Source organism: Brassica rapa, chromosome A03 (genome assembly GCF_000309985.2).
Source record: "Brassica rapa cultivar Chiifu-401-42 chromosome A03, CAAS_Brap_v3.01, whole genome shotgun sequence".
In the NCBI taxonomy this organism is placed as follows: domain Eukaryota; kingdom Viridiplantae; phylum Streptophyta; class Magnoliopsida; order Brassicales; family Brassicaceae; genus Brassica; species Brassica rapa.
In genome coordinates this window covers 25848188-25864234 of record NC_024797.2, presented here as the reverse complement: position 1 = coordinate 25864234, position 16047 = coordinate 25848188, and the positions used below count along the sequence as shown (strand labels likewise).

At 32.6% G+C, this 16047-nt stretch overlaps 4 protein-coding genes and 1 non-coding gene across 5 annotated transcripts; 2 read left to right on the top strand and 3 right to left on the bottom strand.

Annotated features, from left to right (window-relative positions):
- Nucleotides 1-315: 315 nt before the first annotated feature.
- Nucleotides 316-4503, top strand: LOC103861319 (protein ODORANT1-like). The gene is made up of 2 exons (XM_009139021.3): nt 316-3251; nt 3727-4503. The coding sequence occupies exons 1-2, from the start codon at nt 2989-2991 to the stop codon at nt 4271-4273; spliced, it is 810 nt and encodes a 269-aa protein (XP_009137269.1). The 5' UTR covers nt 316-2988; the 3' UTR covers nt 4274-4503.
- Nucleotides 4504-4726: 223 nt separating this feature from the next.
- Nucleotides 4727-7682, top strand: LOC103861320 (zinc finger MYM-type protein 1-like). The gene has a single exon (XM_009139022.3). The coding sequence runs from the start codon at nt 4992-4994 to the stop codon at nt 7344-7346; it is 2355 nt and encodes a 784-aa protein (XP_009137270.1). The 5' UTR covers nt 4727-4991; the 3' UTR covers nt 7347-7682.
- Nucleotides 7683-10971: 3289 nt separating this feature from the next.
- On the bottom strand, nt 10972-11045 carry TRNAN-GUU. The gene has a single exon. It is a non-coding gene; the product is annotated as a tRNA-Asn (tRNA).
- Nucleotides 11046-11110: 65 nt separating this feature from the next.
- Nucleotides 11111-12020, bottom strand: LOC103861322 (auxin-responsive protein SAUR32-like). Its single transcript, XM_009139023.2, has one exon. It carries the CDS (start codon nt 11795-11797, stop codon nt 11339-11341), a length of 459 nt encoding a protein of 152 aa, XP_009137271.1. The 5' UTR covers nt 11798-12020; the 3' UTR covers nt 11111-11338.
- Nucleotides 12021-12312: 292 nt separating this feature from the next.
- On the bottom strand, nt 12313-14839 carry LOC103828390 (zinc finger MYM-type protein 1-like). Its single transcript, XM_033288058.1, has one exon. It carries the CDS (start codon nt 14778-14780, stop codon nt 12426-12428), a length of 2355 nt encoding a protein of 784 aa, XP_033143949.1. The 5' UTR covers nt 14781-14839; the 3' UTR covers nt 12313-12425.
- Between the last annotated feature and the right edge of the window lie 1208 nt (nt 14840-16047).

The following is a 16047-nucleotide window of genomic DNA, read 5'->3' as shown; positions in this document are numbered from 1 at the left end:
AATATAAACCAATTGAACAAATATATTAACACAAATATATCATAAAACATTACATCAACATAAATCGAAGCCAGAGAGTAAGAGTCAATATTTTAATTGTTTAAAAATATAATTATATACATAAATTATAAAAATTAAGAACTAAATATAATAAAAATATATATCAAAATTAAAATAATAAATATTTACATTTCTAATGCGAATAATGAAATTAACTTTTAAATTTAAAATAAGCCGTAGACAAAACATCAAAAAGTATCTAATAATATGTGAATAACAAAAGTAAACTAACTAAATAAACAATTATATTTTTTTTGCAAACGTAAATCATTAATTTGTAATAGACGTATACACATTATTGATGCTCAAATCTATTTTATTTTTTAGTATGCATCCACTCAAATATTAATCCATTAACAAGATGGAATTTTAGTTGGACTAAAATTGTATTAAAATTGGAATATCAATTTCATAATATATTCACTATTCATCTGAACGTTCATGAATATATATTACAATACTCTAAATATAATAATAAATCAAACCGGATTACATATTGGGTCATCTATCAGTTCAACCGATAACCAGATCTCGGGTTTTAGCGGTTGTTACGGGTTTTATAGAATTTTAAATAAGAGTTAAAAAAAAAACTAAAATGGATTACATATGAACCACAGAATTTGGCAATTTAATTGCGGGTCGGGTCGGATTTCAAGACATTGAATATAATTTTTCATTTGTAATATCTAAGTGTAGATACAATTAAAATACAAATTTTTATCAAATAAATTTGGAATGTTTTGAAAATAATCCCGCGCTTTGAAAGCGCGGATCAAAATCTAGTATTCATTTAAAAGTTGGTCACAACTCTTATTTTGGCATACTAGTGATACTACACATGTTTCATCATTTTATAACAGTATTTCAAAATATTATATACTAGCATATCCTTTTTGTAGAAGATTATCTGATATTTTACAGTATTTTTCCGTATCTCTAGATCTGTTCTAATTTACCATATCAAAACTGGATCAAACGAATTATATGATATCCTAAAAACTAAACCATGGACAAATTCTTATATGATCAATAGGTATTGCAAATGAATTTTGGAACAATAAATAGTCGAATGATCAAATACAAATATTTTAACTAAATATAACTTTTATAAAAACATAAAATATTAAATTTGGTTTTAATTTATTAATATCTTATGGTAATTTTGAGAAATAAAACTTATATACAATTACAAATGCCACTAAATTTAGTTCCTAAAAATTCACTTGACTATGCATAATTTGTCAACTAATATAAACTTCATGGATACTAATTTTTTCTTTTTGGACAAATGTGGTTACTAGTTTTAGCTATTAAAATTTATGGTAAATACAAAATACATTTAGATTAATTTATTTGATATTGAACAAGTATTCGTGTCCAAATGTATGAGTCGCACGTGTGATTGCGTACATAGGCACGCACCCTATCCTTTCGTATTAGTTCAGAAGTCATTTTCACCAACCAAACGCAACATCCCCAGGACTCTTTTCTCTGAGCCTCTGCGACAGATTTAACAAAGTAAGACTAAATATATTTCTTGACCTTAATCATTATTTACTAGATTAATCTTGTTAATATAGGAAACTCATTTTAGATAATTGACTCGCAGTTGATCAATTGTGTATTTTAAAATGAACACTACGATATAAAATTTAAATGAACAATTGCCTACATATGTATGATAATATATAAAATCATAGATAAAATAAGATACAAAAGTTCCTCTCTAACTGTTGAACTTTCCCCATCATGATACATATGTTATATATGTACCTTAAATATTATCTATATGTACATATGAAGCACATGCATGATACTCTTATTCAGACCCTTTTTTTTTGTTCAAACTAAACTTTCGTTAGAAATTTAAAATAGTTCAACTTCACAAGGAGAATACATCAAAGCCACTAGACTGAAACATTGCTAAACAAAAGATAAATTGACGATACACATCGTAACAATAGACCATAAGAAATCGAATAACAAAGATTTCATAGTCTTCTTGAATAACTGCATACCGTATATACGTGCGAAGCACATGCATGATACTTATTTAGACCATATACTCCTTTATTTTTTCTATTATTAACTACGAAGAAGTGTTTGATCAAAAAAAAAAAAACTATGAAGAAGTGAAGAATGGTATATATATACGATACGTTACATCATAAATTCTAAACAGATTCCAATTCTTTTTCTTTCTTTTTTTTTCTGAAAAAGAGACGGTAATAAATATTTTGGTGGTTCTTTTTAGTGACTATAAAGAAATATCAAGACAACATCATCGCTTGTATAAAGAAACCTTTGCTTACTTTCCATTTTTAACATGCATATATTATATATTGATATGTTAATATATTGATTTTCGACTATCACGTGTGATTTTCAAACCACTAATATATATATATATATACTGTATATGCAATCAAAAATAAATTTAATCATTCATTTTTACGTGTTTTAACATAGTATAATTCCTTTTAACAAATTATACGTTATTTTGCATGCTAGGGTATATAAATCACGCACCCCCAAAACTTCCAATGTGAACCTGGCTAACGCACCATATTTTTAACATCATTTTAATGTTTCTAACCACATCTCTTATATTTTCTAAAGTTGTTTTTGTCATGATGACACTAATTTTTTTGTTATGTTCTAGAATTAATAGGGTTAATGAAAACCCTTATATATGCAAATGCAAAGTTATTAATTTATTTATTAACAATTTTGGGAAAATGTGTGGTTATAAGGTTAATTATATATAGGTGGGTGAGCTTTGGTAAGCTTTTGACATATCTTGCAAGAGATTTTCCATCCTCAATACCTTTAATCTTCGCACCTCTCTTCCCTCTCCCAACTCTCTATTACTTCACAATCCCTTCGAACATATATGCAATCAAACATATTTATACGCAATAATATTTAATGGGGAGGCAGCCATGCTGTGACAAGTTAGAGGTGAAGAAAGGGCCATGGACAACGGAGGAAGACAAGAAGCTCATAAACTTCATACTCACCAACGGCCATTGTTGCTGGCGTGCTTTGCCAAAGCTGGCCGGTCTCCGCCGCTGTGGGAAAAGCTGCCGCCTCCGGTGGACCAACTACCTCCGGCCTGACTTGAAGAGAGGCCTTCTCTCTCACGATGAGGAACAACTTGTCATCGATCTACATGCTCATCTCGGCAACAAGTAAACCTAAATACTAATTATATACTAATTCCACATAATTCTTACGCGAAGCTTTACAGGTTTACATCTGTGTTAGATTTAAAATCTTATGTTTTAAAACAAAAACTAGAGACCTAAGATAAACATTGGTTGGGATAGTGTATAGTAGGGAAAATTTATGAAGTTAATTTGCATGTATATTTAAATTATCCAACATGTTGTGGGTTGTGTATATTTTGCCAAATAAAAATTTAGACAGTTCCAAATAAGATTGTCAAATAGTAGAATCATATAGGGAATTAAACTTTCCATTTACATTTATATTTCTATGAAATAAACTTCAAGACAAAGTAACGTCTTTCTCTTCGGAAGATAGTTAATTTATTTCATCAATTTCTTGTTTTTATATTCCAAGATTTGGACCTCTCCACCAACACTTCCTAATATATATGATTCTTGTGATTAATATTTATTTTAAATCGTTGGTGTATTATAGGTGGTCTAAGATAGCTTCAAGGTTACCCGGAAGAACAGATAACGAAATAAAAAACCATTGGAATACTCACATCAAGAAAAAACTTGTTAAGATGGGAATCGACCCTGTGACTCATCAACCTCTCAACCAAGAACCTAATAACACTGATAATCCCAATAGTAGTTCTTCAACTTCAGATAATATCTTAATGGAACCAAAGAGCAGAAGCCCCAAAAACGTACAGACTAATAGCACGACTACAGAAGACGAAAGCAGCAGCACTGCTACTGGTCAAAACAGTTCCATTAACAATGAAAATCAACTACTTAGTAACATTACTAACGATGAAGAATTGTTTAGTTACTTATGGTCGGACGACACTGCTAAAGCTGATGCTTCGAGGAGTTGTAGTAATTATTATGGTGTTGGTGGAACATTATATAATGAAGATAATATTCCCGGCGCCAGAGCAGACTTTCCGATTTGGTCACCGGAAAGGGTCGGCGGCAAGGATTTGATGTTTCTTGATTACTGCCAAGACTTTGGTGTTCATGATTTTGGGTTTTGACTCTTCACCGTGACATATTGAAACTCTTACGGATGAGAACAACCCACAAGCATTAATCATGTTCATATAAATATATGTACATTATATGTATATATACACGCAGAGGCGGACCTATGTTAGTCAAAGGGGTGTCAGGTGACACACCTTTTATTTAAAAAAAAAAATTAATATATATGCACATTCTGTAATATTGAATGATTGAACCACGTTTAATATAATTTTGACACACCTTTGATCTCTAACCCACTAACTCTCTTATTATTTAATTACAGAAAATTTTACTACAAGCCCAGTAACTAACCCACGTATTTTACAAGTATATTTAATTAATAATTACCTTAAACTTAAAAGCCCAAATAAATTTAGGTTAGAAAATTGTACCTTTTACTCTGTAATCGAAAACATTTGTCATCTTCTTTAAGAAAATATCAAGCAAACCAGACTATCAATCGTCATCAAAATAGGCAAGCCCCTTTTGATCTTTAAAAAAAAATCTAATTTGCTTTTAGTGATCTAGTTATCTAGTTAATTTATTTTAGTAGTAATATTTTCTACTTTATAATTAGATGAAGTTTTGAATATTGTATAGGCTATAAGTTTTTCTTAGTACGTAACTTTTGAATGTTGTATATTATTCAATTATTAATTGTATTATATTTTGTATACTTCTATTGATTTTTTAACAGTTGGTTTGTCGTTCCTTTTTTCAGTTGAAGATATGGAGAAATTTTTGATAAATTTGAAAAGAAAAGCTCCATCATCACATCCTCCATCATCACCTCCCCCATCATCATCTCAGAGTGATTTAGATGATCTAGATAATTTACCATGGGATCCTGCTGATCGGAAAAGAATATCAGAATATAATGCGAATCAAAAGAATGAGGTAATCAGAAAATATTTGATGAGAGGTCCTTGTCAACCTCGTGGTCATATTTTCAAACAATCAATGAAAGGAGGCGTGCTAAGACGCTTTAATCCTGCTTGGTTTGATCAGTTTCCAAATTGGTTAGAATACAGTGTGAAGAAAGATGCAGCTTTTTGTCTATATTGTTACTTGTTCAGAGACAATGCTGGTAAAGGTGGAAGAAATGATGCATGGACCATTGACGGTTTTTCTAGCTGGAATAAAGCTAAAAATATTTCAGAGCATGTAGGAGCTGTTAACAGTTTTCACAACAATGCAGCAATGAAGTGTGAAAACTTGATGAAGCAAGGTCAGTCTATCAAGCATGCTTTTCATAAACAAGATGATATCACGAAAAATGAGTATCGCATTCGATTAAATGCTTCTATTGATGCTTCAAGATTCTTGTTGCGCCAAGGGTTACCTTTTCGTGGGCATGAAGAGAAAGACGAAACTGCTAATAATGGTAACTTTGTTGAACTCTTGAAATACACTGCCGAGCAAAATGAAGATGTGAGTAAGGTTGTTTTAAGAAATGCTCCTGGAAACAATCAGATGACTTCTCCAAAGATTCAGAAAGATATTGTCCAGTGTTTTGCAGAAGAGCTAATCAAAAGCATTATTGATGAAATTGATCATGATGTATTTGGTTTGTTGGTGGATGAGTCTGCTGATGTTTCTTATAAAGAACAAATGGCAGTTGTGTTTCGGTATGTGGACAAGAGTGGGATAGTCAAAGAGAGATTCATAAGTCTTACTCATGTAAGTGATACATCTTCATCATCTTTGAAATCTGCAATTGATTCTTTGTTTGCTAAGTATGGATTAAGCATTACAAAGGTGAGAGGGCAAGGTTATGATGGTGCAAGTAACATGAAGGGTGAGTTCAATGGGCTAAGGTCATTAATCTCAAAGGAAAACACATCAGCATATTATGTTCATTGCTTTGCTCATCAGCTTCAGTTAGTTGTTGTGGCAGTTGCCAAAAAGCATTTTGATGTTGGAAACTTCTTTGATATGATTTCTCTGCTACTGAATGTGGTGGGAGCTTCATGTAAGAGGAAAGATGCGTTCAGAGAGAATCACAAAGAAACGATTGAGAAAGAAGTTAATGATGGAGAACGCAAAACTGGAAAAGGGTTAAATCAAGATGTTTCTGTTCAAAGACCAGGGATGACTCGTTGGGGCTCTCACTATAGAACTTTGCTGCGTGTGGTTGAGTGTTTTTCTTCTATCGTTAAAGTGCTTGCATGTGTTGAGAAGGATGGCGCAGATGACTCAAAAAGACGTCAAGCATATGGTCTCCTCAGTTATGTGGATAGCTTTGATTTTGTGTTCTATTTGCAAGTGATGGTTCACCTTTTAGGAGTCACAAATAGTTTGTCATTGGCCCTTCAAAACAGAGATCAAGATATTTTGAACGCAATGTCCTTAGTAGCATCAACGAAAAGACAGTTGCAGAAGTTTAGAGATGATGGATGGAATGCTCTTATGCTTAAAGTTTCTTCTTTCTCTAAGAAGCATGGTATTGAAGAGCTTGATATGAAGGAAGATTTCCTTGACACAAGGAGGCGAAGGAAAAAAACAGGAGTGACAAATGAACATCACTATAAGGTTAATTGCTTATATGCAATTTTGGATTTGCAGCTTCAAGAATTCAACGACCGCTTTAATGAGGTGAACACTGAACTACTTATTTGTGCTGCTTCATTATCTCCCATCGATTTGTTCTCTCAGTTTGACCATTCAAAACTGATGAGATTATCGACTTTCTACCCATCTGACTTTAGTCAGGGAGAGTGCATATCTCTTGATCAACAGTTAGATGTCTATATTGATAACATTCGAAGTGATGAAAGGTTTACTCATTTAGAAGATCTTGGAGAACTTGCTCGTACTTTGGTGGAAACACGGAAACATTTGTCATTCCCTTTGGTTTATAGGCTTCTGAAGTTGATTTTGATTTTGCCGGTTGCCACTGCAACTGTTGAGAGAAGTTTTTCAGCCATGAAGATCGTGAAGACAGATCGACGAAATCGGATTGGAGATCAGTTTCTGAATGATTGCTTAATTTGTTTTATCGAGAAAGATGTATTTGAAAAAATAACGAATGTGACTGTGATGAAAAGATTTCAGGATATGAAAGATCGCAGAGTGCTTTTATAAAATATTTGTTTTGTCTTTTTGAATATTTTTTTTAATTATATACTGACACATATTAAAAAAATTCCTGGGTCCGCCACTGTATACACGTATACAAATAGTAGCGAAGAAATCCATGTAAAGCAGCAAGGGGCACCATGGTTTCAAGTATTATAATTATAATTATGGTAGGGTGTACATAGGGTTTGTCAAAGTCAATAAAATATAATTTAAACTATATCTGGTTTGTTTTGACCAAAAAAACAACTAGATCTGGTTTGTATAATGTATAATTATTCTCATATTTGATATTTCCAAAGACCAAGAAGTCGTAATGAATGTCGTTTTTACTTTTTCCAATTAGGGTCCAACTTAAGGTTAGAATCAAACTTCCAAGAGTTTGAGACACTATGTCCTCTCCTGCTTATGTTTGTAAATTTTATCTTCTCTTTACAGTATATTATTTTTATTTTTTTGGTAAACTCTTTACAGTATATTTCAGTATGCGTACTTTGTAACCTTAAGAGAATTAATATTAGTGTACAAATTAATAAAAAAAAAATCATATTCATCATTTTGCGTGCTTTTTTTAAAAGATTACTCCCTCGAAAAGTTAGTTTATTAAAAACTCCCTCGAAAAGTTAGTTTATTATAACCTCAAGCAGAAACAACGATGTATCAATAACTTGCTGGTTTTAGAGCATTGAATAATTAATTAATACAATAATAATTTAATACTATAACTTAATATCTAGTTAAATTTGACAGTATGAAAATATATAATTATTTTATACAAAGTTGAGCGTTCTCATGAAGAGTCTTTCAAATTTTGTATATAAATTTTCATTTAAAATCTCATCTCGTCCACTATCCTTTTGCTAAAACTTTTTCTACTGATAAAAAACTCACTGAGATATATCTTCAACTAAAACTGATGCTCTTAGTTTTTTGGACAACAAACACTTCATTCATAAAGTTTAATACAGAGTGGGGTGGCAAAGAGGAGAGCGTTTCTCTGCTAGAACATTACAAGATCTCTGAACATGAGAGAAAAAGATGAAATCGAAAGATAAGGATAGATACTTGATATCCTTGAGAACTCCGTAAAGTTCCATAGGAAAAGACTTCGAGTTGATAGTTTTAATGAACTTGAGATTGTCGGATCGCATCCGGACGTTAGGAGAGTGCTGTACTGCAACCATGGCTTCCCTTAAGGCTAAAGCTTCAGCCACAAAGGGGGAGGAGACAAAGTCGGAATGGGTAGATCCCTCGATGAGTATACCTCGCTGTGATTCTTCTAGTACCCAACCGAACCCTGCAGCGGAGGATTCTTGAAACCAAGACGCATCAGAGTTAACAAGAGTAAGATTAGGTGGAAAGATCGGTTGGTTTCCAGTAATAGTGGAGGTGTGCGGTTTAACCGGTATAGTATCATGAACCATCTGCCATTCCCTTGCTCCAGACAAGGCGATATGTAATACAGTAGATGCCGAAACTGCCCTGTTCTCAAAGATCAGGATATTTCGAGCTTTCTAAAGACCCCACTGGATCCATGGGAGGATTTCAGCTTAGTTATCTCTTCTACACCCAACGTATAAAATTATTTGCCATTGAAGTAGTGTGTGGACTTACTTCTTGAGTTGAATTTGTTGATCCGTTTAAATTTCTTTGATGTTTTTTATTTACTTTTATCTTGGAATCAGTTTAGCCAGATCAAAAAAATTGTTAACTCAATTTGTAAGACCCAAACGTTTTACAAATTAATTATGCATCGTTTCCTGAAATTATAAATTTCAATGTTTTTAAACCAATAATCTTTCAATAAATTCAATTAATTTTATTGAAATTTGTAATTTTTGTATAGAAAACATAAAAATATATTTTTATGAAACATTTTTTTTTCTAAAACTTCTATCTTAATGAAACGGAGGGAATAGTATTTATATTGTTAGAGAAAAAACACCCAACCAAATCCACTTCTGAATTAATTTGGACGAATACGAAGTTAAGATTCACTACTATCAGGGTTTAAGGATTAAATTATCTTAACTTAGAGTTGTGGCTCCTATTTTAGTTTGGTTTTTCCAACCATTGACCATATGTCATATATTTCGTTTTTATACTCTTTTTTAAAAAAAATTGTCATTTTGACATTTTACATATATATTAAAAAATATATTAAAAAGTATTAAAAATTATTAAAAAGCATTTATGTTTTTATCAATTATACCTATGTGATTTAGTATTTAAGATATATAAAATTATTTATAAGATCAATGCAGTTTGCAGTTAATATTAAATTGAAAATAAATATAATTTACATTGAAATTCTAAAATACTTATTTTGTATAATAAATATAAAATGCATTTTTTTTTACCAAACAAGCAGAAAATATGTTGAAATAACAAATTTTAAGAAACTGAGCAACTATTATTTTCAAAGACGGCATGATTTTCATCAATTAAATTAAGGATGTGGAGGAGTTTCCAAATATGCATCCACATCACAATCCTTTCCTGGGTTGAACCAGTTGTCACACCAATAAATTGTAAATTGTTTTTGGTAAAAGGACCAATGGGGCAGGTATACTTGCCAAAACACAGTTTGGAATTTCATATTGTTTCGAAATATGTTCAGTGGCCACATAGTTGTAGATCAAATATCGTCGTTCAAATTATGGGTTTTACCAACCACATTTAGCCCTTAAAATTAAAATGTTTGTAAGTTCTTCAAATTTAATGGACAACAGTTTTTCTATTGTTAAACAGTTTAAGTTTTCTTCCTAAATGATTCTGATATTTATTTTGGTGATGTTTTTTTTTTATATTTTCTCAATGATTTTAACCTGGTCCAAACAGGAACCGGATTGCTCTATGAGTCACCGGATCATTGGATCATTCGTAACTTTTTGACATCAATAAAAATAGTATATATATTTTTAACTAATGGTCCACCATTTTGATCACATAGCAAATTCGTTTACATTAATTATAAACAAATATTTAGATTAAATCTTTAAATTTACTTTTAATGAAATGTTTGTCTTGAATAGGCCTAAAAATTAAGTATCACATATGGCTAACAAGTTAGGTCTAAAATAAAATTCTAAATTAACAGATTTTTTTTTTCTATTTTATTCTCATTTTCTATTGGTTAAAGCGTTTAGAATACACACAAAAAATTAACATAATTGAATGATTGAATTTTTTTTCATCTAATTAACATAATAGAAAAACTAAAAATAAATTATTGCTAAAATTAAAGTTTAAATTGTTTACTTGAAAGTTTGGAGTTTGTTTGATTCAATTTGTTTTATAAGTTTAGCGTTTTTTCGACATTTTTTCTCGAAAAATATAAAAAAGTCTTAATTATATTGAAATAATATTTATGTGAAAAGTTAAATGGATTTCCCATGAACATGCCACACCAAAAAAAAAAGAATTAATAACCTAGATCAGATAAAAAAAAAAGTAAAGTTCTTTGCATTTGAAGAAACGAGCAGGTTCAAAACACGTAAAATGATTGTAACAATTTGAGGGAGTGTTCGTATCAGGGTCATTCTTGGTAGTTGGTGGGTATATTATCTCTGGTTTAGATGTTGGGAAAAAAGCCAAAAAGGTTAGTTAGTTAATCAACAAAAGTAGATTTCGCTAGAGGGAGGGGTCGAACCTCCGACCTTGTGGTTAACAGCCACACGCTCTAACCAACTGAGCTACCCCAGCAGATGCAATAAGAATCAAATTAATATATCACATTCTATGCTTTTGGCAACAATCGGTTTTCTCCATTTTTGAATAAAATAACTTTAGAAATTTTATTCTTTGTTCATTCTACTAAATATGGAACATAATTCAGATCCGAACGACACTTTTCTTAATATTTGTACATCTATTGGACACTGGACTAATCATACGAACCCCCTTGTAAGGGAAAGTTCCCATCTCTCTGTGACATTTGACTTTATTCTCAGGAAATATAAAAAAACTAAAAATATTTAAATTTTAGTAAGTCAACGCTATAGAATCTTGAAACTCCACTTACGTCGGCAATGATCCCATGCAGCGATCTTCATCTGAACCTGCTCAAAATCCGATACCCTACAAGGTATCGTAATCCGACCCGGTTGGTCAAACCCGTAAACCCGCTCCGCCTGTTCCAGCAACTCCCCGAATAGAGGATGGTTAAAGTAAAACACCGGAACCACCACGCGCCGTGTATCATCGCCTGATTCTCCTACGTGTACCACTAAATGACCTTTGGGAACACCCAGCGACTCCGGGTCGTTACCCAACCGTGTCTGAACCGTTTTCTTTCCTCCGCACAGTCTACTGGCTCCACGACGTAGACACCGTGCTAAATAGCAGATTCTTGAAACCGGGTTGAGAATTCCGGTTAGGCATTGGCGTTTCCCGGTTTGGATTCTTCTACTTCGGATGATCCATTTAAAGATCTTGAAACCTTGGAGTCTCTTCATGGTTGAGAAAACTGAGACCCAAAAACCAAAAATGAAACCTTTTGGAGAAATTATTACTAGAACTGCGATTCAGAAATGGGTTTGAAACTTTGGTTTGCTATTTGTCTCTCTCACTCTCTGTATTGTGTTACAGTTCAAGATGAAGAAGAAGACTGAGTATAAGGTTGTGGGAATAGAGCCTCTATATATAGCCTCTGGGGTGTGACCGTTGAACTGTAATTTCTGCGTGCTTGCATGTGTACACGTGTTACATACTATTAATTTGATGTATAGTTTTCCAAATTTAACATGTCGCTAATACTAAATACTGATAATATTTTGATTTTTTTTCTAGTAAAACTATAGTATATTCTAGGCCATTGTCATTTTTTTGAAAGCTTCATTGTAACGAATGTCATATAAGTACAATTAGATTTAAGAACAAACTCTTAGCTCAAGAATATTTGTCAAATGGTTGAATAAAAAATTACATGCTATCACGATTGTATCGTATCGCACTGTGAAAACGAAAACGAAAACAAAAACATTACGTATGGAGAGGCTCTGAACCAGTGGCGGACCCAGGAATTTTTTTAATATGTGTCAGTATATAATTAAAAAAAATATTCAAAAAGACAAAACAAATATTTTATAAAAGCACTCTGCGATCTTTCATATCCTGAAATCTTTTCATCACAGTCACATTCGTTATTTTTTCAAATACATCTTTCTCGATAAAACAAATTAAGCAATCATTCAGAAACTGATCTCCAATCCGATTTCGTCGATCTGTCTTCACGATCTTCATGGCTGAAAAACTTCTCTCAACAGTTGCAGTGGCAACCGGCAAAATCAAAATCAACTTCAGAAGCCTATAAACCAAAGGGAATGACAAATGTTTCCGTGTTTCCACCAAAGTACGAGCAAGTTCTCCAAGATCTTCTAAATGAGTAAACCTTTCATCACTTCGAATGTTATCAATATAGACATCTAACTGTTGATCAAGAGATATGCACTCTCCCTGACTAAAGTCAGATGGGTAGAAAGTCGATAATCTCATCAGTTTTGAATGGTCAAACTGAGAGAACAAATCGATGGGAGATAATAAAGCAGCACAAATAAGTAGTTCAGTGTTCACCTCATTAAAGCGGTCGTTGAATTCTTGAAGCTGCAAATCCAAAATTGCATATAAGCAATTAACCTTATAGTGATGTTCATTTGTCACTCCTGTTTTTTTCCTTCGCCTCCTTGTGTCAAGGAAATCTTCCTTCATATCAAGCTCTTCAATACCATGCTTCTTAGAGAAAGAAGAAACTTTAAGCATAAGAGCATTCCATCCATCATCTCTAAACTTCTGCAACTGTCTTTTCGTTGATGCTACTAAGGACATTGCGTTCAAAATATCTTGATCTCTGTTTTGAAGGGCCAATGACAAACTATTTGTGACTCCTAAAAGGTGAACCATCACTTGCAAATAGAACACAAAATCAAAGCTATCCACATAACTGAGGAGACCATATGCTTGACGTCTTTTTGAGTCATCTGCGCCATCCTTCTCAACACATGCAAGCACTTTAACGATAGAAGAAAAACACTCAACCACACGCAGCAAAGTTCTATAGTGAGAGCCCCAACGAGTCATCCCTGGTCTTTGAACAGAAACATCTTGATTTAACCCTTTTCCAGTTTTGCGTTCTCCATCATTAACTTCTTTCTCAATCGTTTCTTTGTGATTCTCTCTGAACGCATCTTTCCTCTTACATGAAGCTCCCACCACATTCAGTAGCAGAGAAATCATATCAAAGAAGTTTCCAACATCAAAATGCTTTTTGGCAACTGCCACAACAACTAACTGAAGCTGATGAGCAAAGCAATGAACATAATATGCTGATGTGTTTTCCTTTGAGATTAATGACCTTAGCCCATTGAACTCACCCTTCATGTTACTTGCACCATCATAACCTTGCCCTCTCACCTTTGTAATGCTTAATCCATACTTAGCAAACAAAGAATCAATTGCAGATTTCAAAGATGATGAAGATGTATCACTTACATGAGTAAGACTTATGAATCTCTCTTTGACTATCCCACTCTTGTCCACATACCGAAACACAACTGCCATTTGTTCTTTATAAGAAACATCAGCAGACTCATCCACCAACAAACCAAATACATCATGATCAATTTCATCAATAATGCTTTTGATTAGCTCTTCTGCAAAACACTGGACAATATCTTTCTGAATCTTTGGAGAAGTCATCTGATTGTTTCCAGGAGCATTTCTTAAAACAACCTTACTCACATCTTCATTTTGCTCGGCAGTGTATTTCAAGAGTTCAACAAAGTTACCATTATTAGCAGTTTTGTCTTTCTCTTCATGCCCACGAAAAGGTAACCCTTGGCGCAACAAGAATCTTGAAGCATCAATAGAAGCATTTAATCGAATGCGATACTCATTTTTCGTGATATCATCTTGTTTATGAAAAGCATGCTTGATAGACTGACCTTGCTTCATCAAGTTTTCACACTTCATTGCTGCATTGTTGTGAAAACTGTTAACAGCTCCTACATGCTCTGAAATATTTTTAGCTTTATTCCAGCTAGAAAAACCGTCAATGGTCCATGCATCATTTCTTCCACCTTTACCAGCATTGTCTCTGAACAAGTAACAATATAGACAAAAAGCTGCATCTTTCTTCACACTGTATTCTAACCAATTTGGAAACTGATCAAACCAAGCAGGATTAAAGCGTCTTAGCACGCCTCCTTTCATTGATTGTTTGAAAATATGACCACGAGGTTGACAAGGACCTCTCATCAAATATTTTCTGATTACCTCATTCTTTTGATTCGCATTATATTCTGATATTCTTTTCCGATCAGCAGGATCCCATGTTAAATTATCTAGATCATCTAAATCACTCTGAGATGATGATGGGGGAGGTGATGATGGAGGATGTGATGATGGAGCTTTTCTTTTCAAATTTATCAAAAATTTCTCCATATCTTCAACTGAAAAAAGGAACGACAAACCAACTGTTAAAAAATCAATAGAAGTATACAAAATATAATACAATTAATAATTGAATAATATACAACATTCAAAAGTTACGTACTAAGAAAAACTTATAGCCTATACAATATTCAAAACTTCATCTAATTATAAAGTAGAAAATATTACTACTAAAATAAATTAACTAGATAACTAGATCACTAAAAGCAAATTAGATTTTTTTTTAAAGATCAAAAGGGGCTTGCCTATTTTGATGACGATTGATAGTCTGGTTTGCTTGATATTTTCTTAAAGAAGATGACAAACGTTTTCGATTACAGAGTAAAAGGTACAATTTTCTAACCTAAATTTATTTGGGCTTTTAAGTTTAAGGTAATTATTAATTAAATATACTTGTAAAATACGTGGGTTAGTTACTGGGCTTGTAGTAAAATTTTCTGTAATTAAATAATAAGAGAGTTAGTGGGTTAGAGATCAAAGGTGTGTCAAAATTATATTAAACGTGGTTCAATCATTCAATATTACAGAATGTGCATATATATTAATTTTTTTTTTAAATAAAAGGTGTGTCACCTGACACCCCTTTGACTAACATAGGTCCGCCTCTGCTCTGAACCGTTCCTATAAACCGGTGATGGTTAGTACTCAAGTAGCTTAACAAATTACCGGTTACGCTAATGTTTTTGGCGACCAGAACTTTTTGTATGGTGTCTATCACTACTGAAAAGTCATACCGTTAACTTATTGAAGGTCACTCTAAGAAAATGTACAAAGGCTTTTCAAAGTCAAAGTCAAATCCAAACTGTTGAACGGTAATATGCAATTTAGGCGCTGACCAAGAAGTTTCTGTATTATTTTGTCGCAAGTTCGTTGTATGATAAAGTCTAGAATATTTATACAAACATCAGCATGGTGGCAGTGAAGCAATCATCAGCATGGTGACATCAGAGAGGTCAAGTTTTTCTTCGTATTTCTCCCATTTGAAATATCAAACTATTCGTATTTAATTTCTCCCATTTGAAAATATCAAAGTATATTTTTGAATTCGAAAGTAAATAACCCATGTCTTATAGGTTCACTTGTTTTCTTTAACACCATGATACAATACTAGTTGGTCAAAAATTCTATGCTGGCTTACGCAAGTGCGTGAAAACTATGCCGTTGTAAATTGCATCTAGAGGACCCGTTTGAGTTTATTGTTAATATACTCTTTTTTTAGGCAATTTTCTCAAATAACTCATTTTAAGTTTTTATTTCA

Bases quoted from the DNA above. Each gene is read 5' to 3' on its own strand.
- LOC103861320 (XM_009139022.3), top strand. From the start codon at position 4,992: ATGGAGAAATTTTTGATAAATTTGAAAAGAAAAGCTCCATCATCACAT.
- LOC103861319 (XM_009139021.3), top strand. From the start codon at position 2,989: ATGGGGAGGCAGCCATGCTGTGACAAGTTAGAGGTGAAGAAAGGGCCA. The intron at 3,252-3,726 runs GTAAACCTAAAT...GGTGTATTATAG, and splicing joins CATGCTCATCTCGGCAACAA to GTGGTCTAAGATAGCTTCAA.
- LOC103861322 (XM_009139023.2), bottom strand. From the start codon at position 11,797: ATGAAGAGACTCCAAGGTTTCAAGATCTTTAAATGGATCATCCGAAGT.
- LOC103828390 (XM_033288058.1), bottom strand. From the start codon at position 14,780: ATGGAGAAATTTTTGATAAATTTGAAAAGAAAAGCTCCATCATCACAT.